This window comes from Leguminivora glycinivorella, chromosome 25 (assembly GCF_023078275.1).
Source record: "Leguminivora glycinivorella isolate SPB_JAAS2020 chromosome 25, LegGlyc_1.1, whole genome shotgun sequence".
NCBI classification, from domain to species: Eukaryota; Metazoa; Arthropoda; class Insecta; order Lepidoptera; family Tortricidae; genus Leguminivora; species Leguminivora glycinivorella.
The window spans coordinates 7,960,515-7,981,759 of record NC_062995.1 but is presented as its reverse complement, the minus strand read 5'-3'; the positions used below and the strand labels follow the sequence as shown (position 1 = coordinate 7,981,759).

General features: G+C 36.9%; 1 protein-coding gene across 1 annotated transcript; it reads left to right on the top strand.

Moving 5' to 3' along the window:
- Nucleotides 1–3,013: 3,013 nt before the first annotated feature.
- LOC125239301 lies at nt 3,014–18,775 on the top strand. The gene is made up of 10 exons (XM_048146844.1): nt 3,014–3,098; nt 8,886–8,967; nt 11,036–11,231; nt 12,250–12,313; nt 13,056–13,131; nt 13,621–13,721; nt 14,269–14,361; nt 15,648–15,768; nt 17,959–18,109; nt 18,605–18,775. The coding sequence occupies exons 3-10, from the start codon at nt 11,074–11,076 to the stop codon at nt 18,660–18,662; spliced, it is 822 nt and encodes a 273-aa protein (XP_048002801.1). The 5' UTR covers nt 3,014–3,098; nt 8,886–8,967; nt 11,036–11,073; the 3' UTR covers nt 18,663–18,775.
- Nucleotides 18,776–21,245: the final 2,470 nt, after the last annotated feature.

Genomic DNA, 21,245 nt, shown 5'->3' with positions numbered 1-21,245 from the left:
CTTTCTTTGGGGTTCTGGTGATAAATACTTTCAAATGTTGGATTATGTTATCAATTAGTCTGTATATTTTTTAATGTTTGTTATTCGATATCTCCGTCATTTCTGAACCAATTTTGAAATCTGGATGATTCTGAAGTACTTACAGATGAGAATGATTATCAGAACGGAACTCTAACCAGGGGCGGCTCACTCTTCATCAGCGTTGCACTGCACCAAATGTCACTGTTCTGGACGTAAGTGCATGCTGTTCTTATAAAAATACCAAAGTCACTATAAGTGTGCCGTTCAGATTTGAGGAGTTCCGTTCTGACCATCATCAGCAGTTCCACTGCACCAAATGTCACTGTTCTGGACGTAAGTGCATGCTGTTCTTATAAAAATACTAAAGTCACTATAAGTGTGCCGTTCAGATTTTAGGAGTTCCATTCTGACCATCATAAGGAGCTTCACTGCACCAAATGTCACTGTTCCGTACGTAAATGTATGCTGTTCCTTTAAAAACACAAAAATCACCATATGTATGCCTTTCAGATTTGAGGAGTTCCCTCGATTTCTCCAGGATTCCATCATCAGAACTGGGTTCTGAGAAAAATGGGACCAATCTGTATGCAAATACATTCAATCAAAAAAAATATTTTCAAAATCGGTCCAGTAACGACGGAGATATCGAGGAACAAACATTAAAAAAAAATACAGACGAATTGAAAACCCCTTCCTTTAAGATTTGGAAGGCGGTTAAAAAGGCGGCAATTTGAAAAATCTAGGGCTAACTGGCCCCGTAGCCGAATGGCATTTCTCCGACGCCAAACGAAAGCGATACGCCGCTGGCTCTGTCGCGCCAATACGCAAGCGCGATAGAGATAGATATCTACTAGCGCTTCGTTTCGTGAGCGTTTCGTGAGCGATTGTGCCATTCGGCTAGCCACCCAGGCCAGTTTCTTCATGAAGCGCGTGCCTTCCTAAACGTTGCGCGTTGGCGGAATCATCGGCGAGCCATAACACTTTCAAAAATTTCTGAAAGTGGGCGTCCGATTGTTGTCCAAAGAAAATTTGAATTTCTCGCCTTTTTAGGGTACCGTAGTCAGCTAGGAACCCTTGTAGTTTCGCCATGTCTGTCGTCCATCCGTCCGTCCTGTTAGTACTAGAAAGCTGAAATTTGGCTGAAACCAATATGTAAATCAATCACGCCGACATAGTGGTAAAATAAAAGGTGGAGAAAAAATGTTATATATATCTATGTGGGCAAACTCCTACACGTTAAGTGAGGAGTGATTTTAATTGATTTTTCCCCTCACTAGCTCGGAAACACGCGTTTTGTCCTTTAATACCAGCGGGTAAAAACGCATTTTATCCACTAGTGGGTAAAGTAATTTGACCTTGAATAAAATCAAATTAACTGCTTTAAAATTGATAAAAGTAGGTGAATCGGGTAATAAAGATGATTTACCACCTGTGGAACTACTGGAAGCAGTGATAAACGCATTTTTTGCGTTGTAGTTTCCTCGCTATAGTGAGGGGAAAAGTTTTGTGTTACACTCGGGTGCAAATGTATTTTACTTCTCGTGTGTTAAAAAACTCGCAAGTTCAGGATTCTATTCTCGAACCACTCGCTTCGCTCGTGGTTCAACTATAGAATCCTTTCACTTACTCGTTTTTCAATTCCACACTCGGCGTTAAAATACAACTTTGCCCCCTTGTATAACAAATAACTATTATTTTCATTTCAACCCTAACGTGTGATATATTGTTGGATAGGTATTTAAAAATGAATATGGGTTTATTAAAAACATTTTTTGATATTGTTAAAATTTTCTGAGATGATCTCTCCAAAAGTTAAAAAAAATGTGTCCCCGGCCCTTCTAAAGGGGGGGGCCCTTCTAACATTTGAACCGAAAGTTTAAAAAATATATAAAAAATCACTAAAGTAGAACTTTATAAAGACTTTCTATGAAAATTTTTTTGAACTTGATAGATAGATAGATAGGTTGAACAGTTTTTTTAAATACGGGAAACTACGGAACCCTACACTGAGCGTGGCCCGACACGCTCTTGGCCGGTTTATTAGTGATAAGATTTTCTTATATAAATAAATACATAAAGTAAATAAATGATCTAATGATAGCGGTAAATCCAGATTCCATGCATCAGTTTTCCGAAAACACTAGTTGTTTTCAAAGTCAACATCTAGCGTCAAGTAACGAATTCATCTGTACTGCTACTTGTCAATAGATGTCGCCACGAAGAAGAAATCAAATGTTCAATAATTAAAAAAAATATGTTCCGCGCGTATGGAAATGTAATTAACTTGACATTAAAAATGTAATTAATTTGAAATTAGGTATATAATTAAACATGCAATTATAATGAAATATAAGAACAGTAATAATTTTATAGTGATAATGTTATGCATTTACAAAAATACTTTTCACGAATTAAAAATTGTGTGAATGCGTACATATGTAAATAATTATAAAAATTATAATGTATGTAAGGAGCCTGTTTTTAGCAGCATTTTTAAGCATTTGTAAGTATATAATATAATAAACGGGTACAAATTTGAAAATTTTATGTTATAGTAAATTGTGTCCAAATTGCGATAGGGCGTACAATTTATAATAGGTATATTATTAAATTAAAACTGGACTTAATCGCGTAAAACTTACGTATTATATTTAAAACAATATTTAAATATTTAAAATATAAAACGTAAATATAAAACGTAAGTTTTACGCGATTAAGTCCCGTTTTAATTTAATAATATGAGTGAAGATCGTGTTAGTTTGAATCAATATATTATAATAGGTATATTTCAATACACCTGGCCCCGTAGCCGAATGGCATTTCTCCGACGCGAAACGTAAACGAAACGCCGCGAAAGGTAGTCTGGCTCTGTCGCGCCAATACGCAAGAGCGATAGAGATAGATATCTACGAGCGTTTCGTTTCATGAGCGTTTGTGCCATTCGACTACGTACCCTGGTGTTTTGTTCCACACTAAGTACCTACTCTACACTTCCAGTGGTATACCAATGTTCATCCACCACCGCGCCGGATCCCAACGACCCAGAAGAGTTACTTTACCGCGAGTTATCTCCCGAGGTAGTAGAGTTACATTAGTTAGAACCATAGAGGAATAAGTAAGGGAAGAATATTAACTCCATAGATCAGTAAATACGAGCTAGTATGTCAATGACTGAGTACTGTTACTTGTCAATAGATGTCGCGGCTAACAAAAAGTCTAAAGCTCAACAATTTTAGCTAATATTACAGTACTCTGTTTTCAATTCCTTCTGCTTGTAATATAAGTTGTAAACTGTTTTAATATTACATTTTTGGCAGACGCACCATTGTTGTCGAGTAGTGGTTCTGACAATTTAAGCTATTTGACGCGTGATTGACGCTAGATGTCACTACAAATAACTCTCATTTACTTATGTATGGAGTTACAACTCTTTCCTTACTTATTCCTCTATGGACAGAATTGGTGCTGTAAATTTTATTTTTTGTTTTGATTTTGAAAATGTTCCCGACGGAAGACCAGCGCTGACCCTCGGCACATCCCGGACACTGGCGATCAAATAGAAAGAGGCGCGTTCCTAGCGCACAGTCTAAGCTCGTGTAGGTGAATGCCACAGATTTCGGGAGATAGGTCATGCCGGGCGATTTGTATAGAATACGCTACGCCTGTCGCAACTGTCGCAAGGTCTGCGCAACCCACACAAAGCACCAGTAATTGTAAAGATAATGCACGCACACACCTAATCCACACACACTTGTAGCTGGACGCTCCTATTGCGCAATACACGAGCATCATTTCAATGGTTGTGTACATGCGAACGATAAGCGAGCGCGATCGCGCACGCACACAACGATAAATAGCAGGAACGCCTCGCCTCGTTTCCGAGAAAAATGTCTCACTTAGTGAATCGTTTTGTACACCGTTCATTGCGGCGCAAAACACTACACTGTTTACAATATGTTCCTTGTGTAGCCGCAATGTATAATTAACGTTTTAAAGCACAAGCAAACGTAAGGTTACATGGTACAACTCGGAGTATTACGTTGAATTCGTGTTTTATGTGAAATAAAAGGAAATAAATAGTATTTACTTATGAAATGTTATCCTATCGCCTTGGAAATTATTCAGGTCACTGCGATGTTTGCAAGTTATTATTGCACACTTCGGCATTTTGGATAAAACTCGTTTTTCGTCGGTGAACAGCGCGCGTGTACACTCGATGACAGCGGACTGCGAACTGGCGGCGGTGTAGGCCCAATGGGCCTACATCTGCGACCAGGCCGCGCGCGGCTTGTCCTCTCTATAGAATTTTTTCCTCTGAGGTGAATGCTTATATATGCTTGTATGAGTGAGATATGACAGGTCGACTGTTCGCGTTATTGACAGGCGGTAACTGTGAGGTAACCGAGAGGGTGGACGGCACTTTCATCGGGAGCGGGAGTGGCCATACTTTACGATAGTACTCTTTATTATACTGTACCCTCGAGCAGGGATCGGAACCGGTTTCAAAATATCGGTTAATATTGTTCGTAAACAGTTCAAATTTCTGTTCTGTCATTAACCGGTAATCTACAATAACGTTTTGACAGGGAACAAATCAATTTCGGTTACCGGCCTCGAGTCGGGACCATTTCGTAGTAACTTATGTCTTAATTTCTTTTATAATGTCTGTTTTTGTACTTGTGTATTTTTGTAGTTATCACGAATAAATGAGCATTTCTTTCTTTTTGCCACTTTTATGAAATGTGATATTTAAAAAAAAATGGTATTTCTACTCAGAATCACTAGCTTTTTCAATCCTAGTTAAAAAAATTGTCCAATACGATTTTTTCTTATTTTGTTGCCGTTTTCCGTATATTTTGTATGGGGTAACCAAAGAGGAAAGTAACAAAAATGTATGGAAATTCTGCGATACTTTTTGTCTCTCAGTGAGAATAAGAATAAGAATAAGAATAAGAATAATTTATTTGCTTTAAACAATACCAATTACACAGGTGTTAATGCGATAGGTGGTAAGTTTCATGTTTAACCATTAATGGTATGCAAACTATGTACACAAACTATATACAAAAAACTTATAAAAATATCATGCAAATGTATACATTAATAAATTTCATACATTTCATTCATTTAAAATATAAAGTCGTACAGATTAATTAATTATTTTTCATGTCCAAAAACTCTTTTGTGCTATAAAAATTAAATTGTTTAAGCCATTCATGCAACTGTCGTTTGAATGCAGTAATATTTAATTGTTTTAATTCGTTTGGTAAGGTGTTATACATATTAAGACACATAATCGTACAACTTTTTTTATGTTTTGCTAATCTTGGATGTTCATCGGGTAATAATCTGTCCGGGTTACGGCAAGAGCGTGGATGGCTATCACAGGCTTTTTTAAATAAATCTAAGTGTTTATGAACAAACATGCACATTTCACAAATATATAGAGAAGGAAGTGGTAACAAACCAAGTCTTTCAAAAAGCGGTCTGCAAGATTCACCTGGTCGCATCCCGTTTAATGCTCGAATGCATTTTTTTTGCGCGACAAAAGCTCGATTAAAGTCTGTGCTATTACCCCATATTATTAGGCCATAACGCAAAACTGACTCTACGTACGCATGATAGCAGGATAATGCCGTTTTAGCATCAGTAACTCTACGGAGTTGTTTGAGTGCGAACACATATTTATTTATTCGACTAGTAACGTTCTCCAATTGTGCCCTCCAGTCCAGATTCTCATCTAGAGTTATTCCTAGGAATTTTGTCTGCGTCACATTTTCTATGCTAGGAACTTGCAAATTAACATTTAAATTCGGATTTATTGATTTATTAAAATTTATATATTTAGATTTATCTAGATTTATTTTTAAGTTATTCGAATTAAGCCAGTATTTTACTTTATCGATCGTATTATTAATTTCTTGTTCGTGGTCATTAATTGTACAAATTTCTTTATCAGACGTGACAATCATAGATATGTCATCAGCAAATAAAATGCAACTGTGATTCGTTATGTCAGTGATGTCATTAATATAGAGCAAAAATAATATTGGCCCTAAAACACTTCCCTGTGGGACTCCGCTTGGGTTGTGTCTATATCCAGATGAGTAGTTAGTCATCTCGTCATTTTCACTTTTCCTTGTAATCTGGACGCATTGATTCCTATTTTTTAAATATGACTCTATCCACTGGAGAGCTGGCCCTCTTATTCCGAGTGTTTCGAGTTTTTTTAATAATAAACTATGAGATACAAAATCAAAGGCTTTAGAGAGATCGAAAAATAGCCCTGTAGTCCAGTGATTTCCGTTAAGACCTGAAAATATTAGCTTTAGTATCGAGAAAATGGCTAAAGTTGTTGATTTGTGTTTTTGGAAGCCAAACTGCTCCTTTTTGATAATGTCGTATTTTGTACAAAAATCAAGCAATCTCTTTAACATGCATTTCTCAAAGATTTTTGATAAGATAGGAATCAATGTTATTGGCCGGTAATTACTTATGTCGTCTTTTTTTCCTTTTTTAAATAGTGGTTTTACTACCGACTTTTTAAGCGCTTCAGGAAAAGTCCCCGACATAAATGATTGGTTTACTAAGTGTGTTAAAATGCTCGCAGTTTCAGTTATGCTGGCCTTTATCACACTTGTACTAATACCATCATAACCTTCTGATTTTGTATTTTTTAAAGACGCCACTATATTTTTAAGTTCAGTTTCCGACACTGGATTCAAAAACATGGAGTTGCTTCTAATGTTATAGATGTTATAATTTATGGACGGCAGAGTTTGTAATTTCAAAGTAGACTCTACATAATAATCATTTAAGGTAGTGGCGATTTCAACTGGATCTGTGACTATCGTGTCATTATGCACGACGCGTTCTATTGTTACTGGTGGCTTTGGGCAAGATATTGTGTTTTTTATGACTAACCATGATGCTCTACATTTGTTAGAACTTTTTTTAATAAATTTTATGTTAGCATTTTTTTTAGAACTATAAATACACCGTTTTAGTAGGCTTGAATATTTGGTATACATAGTCTTAAGGCTTTCATTTTTCTCTTTATAATACTTGTATCTTATTTGACGTTTGGCTTTACAGCTCACTTTTAAACCCTTAGTTATCCAGTTTTGTTTCTGTTTATTAGTATTATTTACCATTATTCGTATTTTTGGGAAACAGAGATTGTAGAAGAGACAAAGTATATCGTGGAAGTTGTTGAAAGCCAGATTTAAATTGGTTTCTTCGTAGATGTCTGACCAAGAAATGTTCTGCAGACAGTGCTTGAATTTTGTTACGTTGTCTCGGCTGTAGTCTCTCTTATAGATATAAAATGTAGTAGGCTTCGGCACTGGCATGTTAGTAGAAAAGCTCAATAGTTGTGCTGTATCATGGTCAGAGAGATATAGTGGAAGAACAGTTGCATTGGCTGTAGGAATATTACTCAAAAAGTGGTCAATGCATGATGACTTACGAGTGGGTACATTAATGTGTAAGATCATATTATAATTTTTCGTGAGATCTTTTAATTCTGTTACCGAAGAGCTTTTTTTCAAAGTGTTTATATTAAAGTCACCAGTTATTACGAAATTCATATTTGAATTATATAAATTATGTAACTCATGAAGCAATAAATCAAGTTTGTCCAAAAATATGTTTACGTTAGATGACGGTGTTCTGTAAAGGCAGATAATAACAAGCTGTTGCTGTGGCAATTCTATGCCACAGGCCTCAAACACTTTTTCCACGGCCAGATTTTTTACAGCTGGTATTTCCCTATAATTTAGACCCTCTTTAGCTAAAATACATGATCCACCCCTTTGTTTCTCTCTACAAAACCCAGCTACCATGTCATAATTGTAGAGATTTACGTAATTTTCATAGCCTGGTTTAAGGAACGTCTCCGTTATTAGACATATTATATCCGGAACGTATTTTTTTTGCTTTAGATCATTTAATGTTAGTTGTAATATATCCTGTTTGGCTAAAATACTAGCTATATTCTGGTGAAAGATTGAAAAAACATTGGGAGTGATATGATTAGGCTCGAAAAAACTCATTTTTATTCACTACCGGAAAGTAGTAAGGTATTGTTCCTTTGCTTGTCTGGTTCCTTTCTGTGGAGCACTGTAAAGGACTCTTATTTACATTTTCTGCCAGTTTTTTGGAGTTATCACGTGCAAAATAATATGGAATAGTGCCCTTTCTTAATTTTGTTTTAATTCTCACTTGGCTTGGTTCATTACGCACCATCATTTTTTTAAGTTCACTTAAGTTTAAATATTTGTTTCGATAGTCAATACAGTCTATCTCATAACTAATTGAAGTACACATTTTAGAAAGTGTCTTACGCGCACAATCAATAAAGTGACTATTAGAAAATTCCTTACATAATCTATGTACATTCACATTTTGTTGAACACTCAATATTAACACTGTGAAGTTAGCTAGCTTTTTGAGTATGATCCGCAACTGAGATAAAGTATATTTCACATTGTGGTCGTTTTCACCGACGCATATCACAATTTTGTCTTCTGTTTTTAACTGCTTCGTTTGACAGGTCCTTGTTATTTCATTGCTTAGTGCATATGGTTTTGTGATAGCAGTAACTCTATATTTTACATAATTGTTTGTCGCTCTTGAGCGTGTTAGAGCTGCTGCGAGTCCTACACATTGCTGAGATTGAAAGTACTCGTGATTCTGAGTACAATGAACCCAAAAAAATAAAAAATGGCAATAAAAAAAATGCTCTCGTGGTAACTAAATAAAAAAAAATAAAAAAACTTGTATGTCTTAATTTCTTTTATTAGCTGTTTCCGTGAGTATTTTTGTAGTGATAACGAATAAATAATTGATTGATTGGTTTCCAGGCGTACGCCGGGCTGCCTTGCCACGAGCCTGGCGACTCTGCGCAGACCTTCCGCCGGCAATATGAAACGAGGAATCTTGATGGTGGGACTCTTTTATTTACTTATACATACATACATACAATACATACAATCACGCCTGTATCCCATAAAGGGGTAGGCAGAGCACATGAAACTAATAAAGCTTCAGGGCCACTCTTGGCAAATAAGGGGTTAAAAGAAAACGAAACCGTGGCATTGCAGTGACAGGTTGCCAGCCTCTCGCCTACACCACAATTTCACCCATATCCCATAGTCGCCTTCTACGACTAACGACACCCACGGGAAGAAAGGGGGTGGTGAAATTCTTATCCCGTCACCACACAGGTTACTTATATATGTAGTAAAGACATATCGTCACTACTTTTAAAAAAACTTGTATCTTCGTCTGTCAATAAAGAAAATTGTAGTAAGTATGTATGGAATGCATATAGACTTACTGAGTTTTAACTTTGAGGAGCAGCGTAGAGATTCAAAGTAGTGACGATATGTAACTCCGTATACACGGATAAAGTCTAAGAAAAAAACGTACCTCAAAGCCCTAGAGAAAAAGGTACGGTGACCTAGAGTGCGTTACACCTTTGGGGAACGCTTAGCTAGATGGCGCTAATATTAATATTTGACTAATATTGCTAATATTAATAATATGGACCAAATTGTCAAAACTGAGGTTCAACAGTTTTAAGTTTGTGTCGAGAGATGGCAGTCTATGCACTGTGATTACAGATTTTACTTTGACAGTAACTGTCTATTGATATGTAGGCCAAGAATCTTATATGTAGGCCTAGGCTGGTTTTAGTGACACATGGACCGACCACGTGAAACGATCTGGGGGCCGATTTTTGAGTCTCACGGCGTTCGAATTCAGAAAATTGTCATTGAAAATAATAGGCAAATCACCGTTTTCAACCGGTATTTTAGTGACAGTGAGACTCAAAAATCGGCCCCCTGGGGACCGATTTTTGAATCTCGAACGCTTTCGAAAGTGTGTGGAAAACAACGTAATACTACTTTCGAACGGCGAATTCATGCATTCCAGATTCAAAAATCGGTCCCGCACTGGACTATATGTGTTAACTTCACGGAGCGTTTTAGATCAACTTCATAAAAATTGGTCGCGCGGATCGCTCCGCGTGGACAGTCCGCCCGACACTGACTTAGGGATAGACTTAGGGATGCGCTGGTAGTCTAGCGGTAAGAGCGTGCGCCTTTCGTTCCGGAGGTCGCAGGTTCGAATCCGGCTCGTACCAATGAGTTTTTATTGCTTGAGCCTGTGTGGTGACGGGTTAAGAATTTCACCACCCCCTTTCTTCCCGTGGGTGTCGTAGAAGGCGACTGTGGGATATGGGTTAAATTGTGGCGTAGGCGAGAGGCTGGCAACCTGTCACTGCAATGTCACAGTTTCGTTTTCTTTCAACCCTTTATTTGCCAAGAGTGGCACTGAAGCTTTAGTAGTTTCATGTGTTCTGCCTACCCCTTTATAGGATACAGGCGTGATTGTATGTACTGTATGTATTAGAGATGGGCCGAATATTCGGTATTCGGCATATTCGGCAAGTTTTTCAATGTTCGTATTCGGCCGAATAATTCGGTTGCATTGCCGAATATTTACCGAATAAACAAAGTAAATAACTAATGAGGATCTCACGTATTCCGTTGGATAATAAACTCCTTTTTAGTAGTTTTCTAAGGAACTAATAAAAAGAGATAATTAATTACCTATGCGTCAAAATGTAAATACAATTGTTTTGTAAAAAAGTTAAAAAACCGTAGTTTGAGAGTTGAGAAGAGTTCAGAGTTGTTTTAACTAACTTTTATTTATCCACTAAAGCATAATTAATAAGAACATAGTTGTAGTAACATATGTAACCATTATCTCAATCATTTAATAGTTTTAACTTAACACCCGCTTTAAAAATATGGCGTAACCGAATATTCGGCCGAATGTTCAGTTCGGTATGAGCTGAACCGAATGTTCGGCCGAATATTCGTATTCGGCAAAGTCCATATTCGGCCCATCTCTAGTATGTATGTATTATATATTAAAATTTTTACGAATTTAACGCGAGCGAAGCCGCGGGCAAAAGCTAGTAATATATATTTGTGTTAAATAGAGAGCTATTTCCTGAAGCACGAAGACGAGGAGTTCTTGATGAAGCACTCGCCTCCGGCTCAGAAGAGCCACGGGAAGGTCGTCGACACCGACCCGTACGAGACGAACCAGACCATCAAGTCTCTGTCCACCATGAACCCGGACTCGATCACTATAGCCCATCTGTGCTATGCCATATCGTATATGTGGAGACGAGCGTAAGTGAGCATTTCCGTTTTTTTTTTGCCATTTTTTTCTATTTTGATTTTTTTAGGAAATTTTAGGTCAATTGTATACTCAGAATCACGAGTACTTTCAATCTCACTGGGAGACAAAAAGTGTCCCAGAATTTTCACACATTTTTGTTACTTTCCCCTTTTGTTATATACGGAAAATGGTAACGAAATCAGAAAAAATCGTATGGGACAATTTTTTTAACTACTAGGATTGAAAAAGCTAGTGATTCTAAGTAGAAATACCATATTTTTTTCCAAAAATATCACATTTCATAAAAGTGGCGAAAAAAAAAGGAAATGCTCAAATAATGATAGGGAATATGCATGGTATTTTTTTACACGATTTACTTACTAACCTTACTAATTATTACATTACTAAAAATAAATATTGTGGTATGGTGTCCGAAGATTGCAGGTTCGAGCCCTGTCACGGTTGCCATGTGTTGTGGAGCCGATTAAATGAAACACACGTACACTGTACGATTCCGTAGACGACGTGTATTAAGACTGCACATAAAATATGGCGTGCAAACTTAATTCTATGTCTATACTATACTATGTTATAAACAACATACATACCTCAATATAAGCAACACATCCAAAATATAAACTAGGAAACTAAAAAAAAATTAAAACCAAATACCATTTACGGGCAATTTCTGAACATTTGAAACGTGGCCATTTTGGCGCGCTCGATCGACCGTAATGTGACGTCACACGGGAGCACCGTACACACGAGTGGGAGCGAGAAAAGAATGACTTTTTCTCGCTCCCACTTACAGACGTCAAATGTGTCATGACGTCACGTTACGTTTTGAGAATTTCTGCGGGAATTTGAAAACCCCACTTTTTGAAAATTAATTTTCACTACTGAATAAATTAAAAAAATTAATTGAAGTTTAGGAAAATGTATAAGGTTATAAAAAATAATATTTTCCATAATGTCATCATCACAGAAAAAAAAAATATCGTTCCTTATCTTTTTAAACTTAATTTTCAGGAGCAAAGGTCTCCACAGATATTTCAGACTGCGAGACACATACGTTAATCACATGCCCTTTGAAGTAAGTTTCCATTGAGTATAATTATGTATTATTTTAATAAATAACTTAATTTGAGAGGACTTAGATTTATAGCTCGAAAGCACAAACTACTAAGAAGATAAAGTGACATTTAACGCCATCTACAAGTAATCGATGGCAACAAGACATTTTTTATGGCGCCATCTTCATTTTACACGCTTTTAGGCGGTCGCATTTTAAGGTATGGGATGATATAATCTACTTAAGTTTCTTTAATTTATGGTGCGGCCAAAAGGGCTTACGGTAGTTACGGTCGATAGTCCACTATCATATATATGTTTATCATACAAATATGATCATAGGTCTGTCTGCCTCCCTTTTTCTCCAATGAGAAGAAAAAGGACGGCATGTTGTCTATGATCATATTTCCATGACAAACATATAACACCGTGTTTTTTTGTTTTCCGTTAAATTCGACACGCAGTGATGTTCATCATCAGGATCAATTTAATATTTATTTTGACATGTGCCGTCAATCACTTGACACTAAATTGAATGTTATTGTTAAGGGTCTCTCACACTAATAAATTCTTTATTATGTATGAAAGTGATGAAATTTTTTTTGTGACGTGTGGAATTTAACGGAAAATAATAAAAACACAGTCTTTACAAATGTCCGAACGAATACTGATTTTTGTATTTTTTTATACTCCGTCGGCGGCAAACAAGCACACGGTCCGCCTGATGGAAAGCGGCGCCTAATTAAAATATTATTGTTTTTCAGATCGGCTACATAACGCAAACAATCATGGCGAAATACCAAAATGTTCTAGAGTTGTACCAATTGGTGATGAGGCTGGGTAAATCACTTTTATTCACATTTTAATAGTCTTTAGAACCTTCACATGTACCTACATTCATAAAGGAAAAACTAAGGAAATAGTTGTAATTCCATACATCAGTAAATGCGAGTTATTTATAGTGACATCTAGCGTCAATCACGCCTCAATCACGCGTCAAATAGCGTAAGTATTGCTTCTTGTCAATAGATGTCACGACGAACTAAAAGTCTAATGCTCAACAGTTTTTAGCTAATATTACAATAGTATTAATTTAGTACTCTGTTTTCAATTCCTTCTGCTTGTAATATAAGTTGTAAACTGTTTTAATATTACATTTTTGGCAGACGTGACCTAGTGTCGTGTAGTGGTAGATAATTTACGCTAGTTGACGCGTGATTGATGCGTGGATGTCGCTAGATGTCACTACAAATAACTTGCACTAGATGTATGGAGTTGCAATTCTTTTCTTACTTGTTCCTCTTTGCTACTCTTGGATTTTATTCACAGAACCACAGAAAAAAATGGGCAGACCGCACCTTTTCTTCTTTTATAAGAATATTCTAGAAGATTGTCGAACCATTATACACCTCAGCAATATGATACACGAGGTACGTTATACCTTTATCTTACTTTTAGTTGCAAGTGTAACTGGTGTACTGTAACCGTAATGTGATTTAAAAAAAATCAAGGTTCCGTATTTAGTTTTCACATCACTTGACTGACTTTGACGACCGGTCTGGCCTAGCGCGTAGTGACCCTGCCTGCTAAGCCGCGGTCCCGGGCTCGAATCTCGGTAAGGGCATTTATTTGTGTGATGAGTACAAATATTTGTTCCTGAGTCATGGATGTTTTCTATGTATGTAAGTATGTATTTATCTGAAAGCTACAGTTTTCTTGTAGCGTCATCTATGTGTGGTGTAGTGATGCGTGTTCTTAGGCCGTCGCATTTTAATGTATGGTTTGCTATGATCTTTTTATATGTAATCTATGGTTGCGTTAGTACATAGGTATTTATTAGCCCCGACTTCAAAAGTTCTAAACATATCTCTTGGACTTTAAGAAGTACACTTGTTCATTAAAAATACGGTGTAATATCCGGTTAACACCGAAAAAAAATGAAGAACGGTTTTTTGTAAAATGTTTTTTTTTTTTAAGGTAACTCGAAAATACCGGCTATTGCAATACAGTAATAGAGAGCCAAAAAGTGAGTGGCTTCTGGTGCCTTACGACCCGTCAGCAAAGTTCCAGGTAAATAAGGAGAGGGGGGATTAGTGGGTCCAACCCGCTCCCCCTTTTAAGATTTATTTAATTGCGTTATTACTATCATAGATCATAGAGAAATATACGTAAGGAAAGAGTGGTAACTCCATACAACAGTTTATTTACTGGTACATTAATTAATAGTCACATCTACCGTCGAGTAGCGGAATTATCAGTACCACTACCCGACACTAGGTGTCAAGAGTGTAGCGTTTGCCAAAAAATGTAATATTAAAACAATTTACAACTGAGATTACAAGCAGAACAAACTTAAAATAGTTTACTGTGATTAATATTATTGTAATATTAGCTGCAAATTGATGAGCCTTAAACTTGTTCGTAGCGACATCTATTAAGAAGTAGCAGTACTGACAATTTACGCTAGTTGACGCGTGATTGACGCGTGGTTGACGCTAGATGTCACTACAAATAACTTGCATTTACTGATGTATGGAGTTACAACTCGTTCCTAACTTATTTCTCTATGGTATGGAGTTACAAACTTACAACTCTTTCCTTTTACTTATTATCGCGCACATGTACCAAGTTAGCGTTTTCATTTCCATTCAGTAGTAAGCCCCCCTCCCCCTCCCTCCCCACTGTCTACATTTATACTGGGTACTTTTCAATCCCGAATATCGAATTTGACCAGATATGGACGTGTTTTGGCTCATTCTTCTCAGAATCATGAGCTGGGGGCCGATTTTTGAATCTCACGGCGTTCGAATTCAGAAAATTGTCACTGTCACTGTCATTCGAACGCTGCTATTTAATTCATGTTAATTATTAAGATGTAATGTTTTGAAAAGAAGTGGCCCGCCGAGTTACTTGTCGACCCCATAGTGGATACCCCCCTCCAACACTGAAATATTCTCGAGGCTGAGGCGTAGGGCGTAGGGTTAGAGCTGGCCTAGCTTTATTTGACGTTTATAAGTCATTGTAATATGCCTACTTGAAAAATAAATAATTTATTTGAGTTTGACGACCGGTCTGGCTCAGTCGGTAGTGACCCTGCTTGCTAAGCTGCGGTCCTGGGTTCGAATCCCGGTAAGGGCATTTATTTGTGTGATGAGCACAGATATTTGTTCCTGAGTTATGGATGTTTTCTATGTATATAAGTATCATGCGTGGATCCAGGGGGTATGCATATCGCATATGCATATCGTCGCTTAGCACCCATAGTACAAGCTTTTCTTAGCTTGGGGCTGTGTTGATCTGTGTAAGGTGTCCCCAATATTTATTTATTTTTCGTTTCACCCGGTGCCTGTTTCCAGGAACCTGCCGGGATAGATTACCCGAGCACATACAAACCAGAGATGAACTTAGACACTCGTCCCACTAGAGCTCTCGAGAGGGGCATTGAAGGGATGGACCACCAAAAGGTTCATCATGGAGGTGATTTTTTAAATACTTAGCCCTTTTAATGTGTACCATAGAGCGGTGTCCTGCCGTTTCGCCAAAAAACGTTTCGTCAAATTTCATTTCCCAATAATCATATCGGAATAGTTTCATTTCCCAAAGTATTGTTTGGCAAAGGTATGTTTCGCAATGAATTTGTTTGGTCAAATTATCATTTGGCACAATTTTACTTAGTCAAATTTTATTTCGACAAAACTTTATTTCGCAAATGTTTTTAATGGCAAAACTTATATCCCAAAAACATGTTTGGTAAAAATTTCACATCGCAAATTTCGAAAATATTTAGGTTTATTTTCATTTCTACGGCATCCATTTAATTTACCGAAGATTTTTTTGCCAAATTTAACTTAAAATCTGACAAATGATAATTTCAGTCTTATTCCCAAGTGCTTCACTTGGACAAGAAAAGTTTGCTCAACTTTATTTTTGTCAAATTAATTACTGGACAAAATTATTTTGACAACTATTTTTTTGTCAAAAAATGTTTCTACAAATTACACCATGCAAAACAACGTTTGACAATAAATATTAAAAGGCATAAATGTAATGTAATAATTGTATTACTATTGTAACATAGAAAACTCGTGTGTGACAGAGTCAGTTTAGGTGCGACGACGAGCGAAGCGAGGAGGAGCGTGTTAGGTTGACAGTGAGCAAACCGGAAATGACTTTTAAAAGTAATTAATTAAAAGTAATTATTTTTAATATATATATATATATATATATATATATATATGTAATAAAATGTATCCGGACATGCAAGTGAAAATGTCATCCTTGACATTTGCAGCAAGAGGAAAAAAGTAAGACATACACATTATTTCACACAAATCTTGGACGCAAAGTATAAAATCAACAAACAAATTTCTAGTGCGCCATTTAATTACAATATATTGGGAAATGGAAATTTTGCCCAACAATACCTTTGACTAAATAATATTTGGTAAAATGAAATTTGACCAAGTAAATATTTTGGGAAACAAATACTTGCCAAAAAAAGTTTTGCTAAATGTCAATTTGCGATAAGTTGTTTTGCCAAACGTTTATTTGGGAAATGATAATTTGGGAATAATAGTTTGGGATGTGAAACTTTGGGAAACGTTTTTCGGCGAATCGTCAGTAAACCACCATAGAGCACGTGATGCGAAGGGATGAAAGCTTAAACAAAGGATAGGATAGACTAGACAGCCAAATAATATTATTACTACTGCCGAACGAGACAGTCACATACAAATTATAATAAGAGTGACAGAGAGCAAAATGTTATTTTTTGTCTTTGTCTTAGTTTCACTTTTCCGCCGCTGCCACAAACGAGTTTGTGGCGCCATCTATGTGTGGTGGAGTGTAAGCGCGGTCTTAGGCGGTCGCATTTTAATGTATGGGATGGTATGATCTTGTTATATTTAATTTGTGATAAGGGCGAATGAATTATACATATGTGTACCATACAGGAATAAATAAGGAAATAGTTGTAACTCCATACATCAGTAAATGCAAGTTATCTGTAGTGACATCTAGCGTCATCCACGCGTCAACTAGCGTAAATTATCTGTAGCACTACTCGACACTAGGTGCCAACAGTGTCGCGTTTGCTAAAAATTTAATATTAAAACAGTTTATAATTTATATTACAAGCAGAATGAATTAAAAACTAAGTAGTGATTAATACATGTATATAATCACGCCTATATCCCATAAAGGGGTAGGCAGAGCACATGAACTACTAAGTTTCAATACCACTCTTGGCAAAAAGGGGTTGAAAGAAATCCAAATTGTGACATTCCAGTGACAGGTTGCCAGCCTCTCGCCTACGCCACAATTTAACCCATATCCCATGCATATCCCACAGTCAAGCCCCGTGTGGTGACGGGTTAAGAATTTCACCAACCCCTTTCTTCCCGTGGGTGTCGTAGTGATTAATACTATTGCAATATTAGCTAAAAATTGTTGAGCATTAGACTTTTTGTTCGTCGCGACATCTATTGACAAGTAGCAGTACCAAGAATTTGACGCGTGATTGACTCGTGATTGACGCTAGATGTCACTACATATAACTGACATTTCCTGATGTATAGAGTTACAACTCTTTCCTTACGTATCTTCTATGATTTGACTTAAAAATGCCTATGTGGTAATTAAATAAAATAATGATTTATTTGTCAACAGACGCGAAGATATTAGACCGCATGAATTACGTCAACTCTCTAGTGGAGAAGGCAAAGAAAAGAGAGTATGAGGCTGTCAAAAAGCAGAAGAACTACTTTTTGGACCACGGCGTGTTTTCCTTAACTAACAGCCCCCCCACTCGGAGGACCAAGTAAATGTCATACGTTTTCATCCATACTTCCATAAGTAGCGGCAGGAAACTAGCGCTGACCGTGAAAACTCGGCCACACATGCGCGTTTCGATAGCGTAGGCGGAGCGTCAGCGGAGCGGTAGCGGAGCGTCAGCGGAGCGCAACGATAGCGGTGCGCCGGACGAACGCTGGCGTTGCGCACAGCGGACGCCGGCGGGAACTAACGAGCGCGGATTGCGAGCGGAACGCCAGCGTTCCGCCGGCGCACCGCTATCATTGCGCTCTGCTAACGCTACGCTATCAAAACGCTTTATGTGTGGCGGAGGCTTTATTGCGCAGAAGTCAAAATCAGTGTGCGTAGCCGAATGGCACAAACGCTCACGGAACGCTCGTAGATATCTATCTCTATCGTTCGTGCGTATTGGCGTGACAGAGTCATACTACCTTTCGCGGAGTTTCTACTACCGTTCCGTACGTGTATGGCTAGCTATTACGTACACTTTAATTTCTTTCAGACGCTGGCGATCCAACGAACCCAATATATATGGATGGGAGCCAATAAGGCTGTACTGAGTAAATATGTTAAATACATATAAATGTTGTTTTATTTACAGATTTATTAGCCCGGTCCACACAGGGCGAGGCATGTCGCGAGGCTAGCGTGCTATGTATAGACGTGCCTCGGCCGAGGCCATAGAGGAATAAGGGAAGAGTTGTAACTCCATACATCAGTAAATGCAAGTTATTTGTAGTGACATCTAGCGTCATCCACGCGTTAACTAGCGTAAATTATCAGTACTGCTACTTGTCAATAGATGTCGCGACAAACAAAAAGTCTAATGCTCAACAATTTTTAGCTCATATTACAATAGTATTAATCAGTAAGTACTCTGATTTCATTCCTTCTGCCTGTACCTAATATAATTTTTAAACTGTTTTAATATTACATTGTTGGCAAACGAGACCTAGTGTCGAGTAGTGGTAACGATAATTTACGCTATCTGACGCGTAATTGACGCTAGATGTCACTACAAATAACTTGCATTTACTGATGTATGGAGTTACACCTTGTTCCTTACTTGATCCTCTATGGCAGCCATTCTCAAAGTGTGCTCCGCGGAGCCCTAGGGCTCCGCAAAACCTCTCTGGGGGCTCCGTGTGAATTTTGGTCGACTGATATGCGACTTTTACTCTATTCCATAAAACCAAATATTCACCAATTGTAAAAATAAAAACAGTTCCATGTAATACCTCACATTAGAATCTAGTATAAAGATTGCTATAAACTATTTTTTTTTTTCTTTATTTAATTTAAGGGTTCCGTCAGATATTTTGTTTTCCAAAAGGGTTCCATGGGAAAATAAGTTTGAGAACCGCTGCTCTATGGTGCTATCTAGGGTTTGGTTTTTATCATAAACTTAGTAAGAGTAGGGGAGCCCAAGAGGCAATTTTTGTAGTTACTGGAACGCGTAAAATTAAAACATTAACTACAGTTTGCTACCCGTGGAGTCTGCCTTTACCGTTCTTAATAGTCTATGCTAATATTATACTACTCTTTGATGCTAGTCCGTTGGTAAGAATTGGTTAGAAAAAAAAATACTGCAATTTATATATTTTTGTCTCTTATGGGTATCGAAAAAGCTCATAATGTAATTCGAGGTTGAAACAATATGAACATTGCGAAGATATTTATAAATAAAAATCGGCCTAAAAATATTCAAAACCCTGAAAATCAACTTTTTTAATCACTTGCTGACATAACAAATATAGTCGTGTTTAAATAATCAAATTACAATACGGTTGTACTCACGTTATTATATCGCTTTTGCTGCGACATGTTTCGGGCCAATTCGGAGGCCCCTCTTCAGGCATATAGGAGTTCACGCGACGGACGGTCTGCGGAGTTTATCCGTCGCGTGAACTCCTATATGCCTGAAGAGGGGCCTCCGAATTGGCCCGAAACATGTCGCAGCAATAGCGATATAATAACGTGAGTACAACCGTATTGTAATTTGATTATTTGAATATTCTCACAATAGTTTAACATGTATAGTCGTGTTTAATCTTTAGAATCTAATTTAAGCATGAACAAACAAACAACACCTTTTTCCCTTGCTTAAGGAATTATGGGTATTGCACAATATCTGAATAAATATTATTCTACACCTACTTGATTAATACCGGAATATAATTTTATCGTAACAAATAATCAACTAATTATAACCATTATCTTGATAACTACGATACTCAACGATATCAATTTTATGGATTAGACATGGGGTTGCCAAATCGAATGATCCGAGGTAAAATTTACATCGAAATTTTCCTAACTTTTGCATCTTCCTCTTTCTTTTCATGTTAAGATATATATTGTTGTTTTAATAATGTATCAAAAACTTAAATCTATTAAGCCAACCATAGTTTCTGATGTAGTAATTCTTTAATGTCATTATACATTAAGTTTTTTTATTTATTGTACAACCCTAAAATAAAAAAAATAAAAAAATACAAAATAAAATCTTTTTTTTTCAACTCCTACCTACCAAATGGAATCTCAAAAGTGGAATCTTGAGCGTTGCGAGGGTTTCAAGGCACGATGGTTAAACAAACTTTGCCGCCGAGTGAAACACAACATTTTTCACCACACCAACACGAACAAAATGCTGGATATAAAACATCAAACTAAATCAAATCTATCAATTTATTAAATATTTATGATTAAAAATCATCATTTAAAAATACCTACATACTTGAAAAATACCTACATTTTCAAACATATAAAATTGATCATGATTAACAAACTTAGTTATGTACCGTCAACCAATTGGAACCCTAGGCCACTGTAGAACTATGTCATAGTGACGTTATAAATCAGGTCGTAAGAAATGTCTTACTGCTTGTTAGGGTTCCGTACCAAAAAGGTACAAAAGGAAGCCTTAGTTTTACATAGTTGTAGAGTGGCCTAGGATTCCAATTGGTTGACTGTACTTAGGTGTTACTTCCTATACCTACATTTATAGTAGATTGTACAATTTTATGCGAGGTAATTTTTTGGTCTGATCGAAGCGAAGACCAAAATAGTAGACGAGGGTAAAAATGGACATTTATGCCTTGTTGTACACTATAAAATAATCATAATTTACACCACTAAACATA

What these genes read in the sequence shown, in the direction of transcription:
- LOC125239301 (XM_048146844.1), top strand. Translation starts at nt 11,074, where the DNA reads ATGAAGCACTCGCCTCCGGCTCAGAAGAGCCACGGGAAGGTCGTCGAC. An exon ending in TCGTATATGTGGAGACGAGC is followed by an intron (nt 11,232 to 12,249) that starts GTAAGTGAGCAT and finishes CTTAATTTTCAG; the next exon opens with GAGCAAAGGTCTCCACAGAT. An exon ending in CCAATTGGTGATGAGGCTGG is followed by an intron (nt 13,132 to 13,620) that starts GTAAATCACTTT and finishes TTTTATTCACAG; the next exon opens with AACCACAGAAAAAAATGGGC.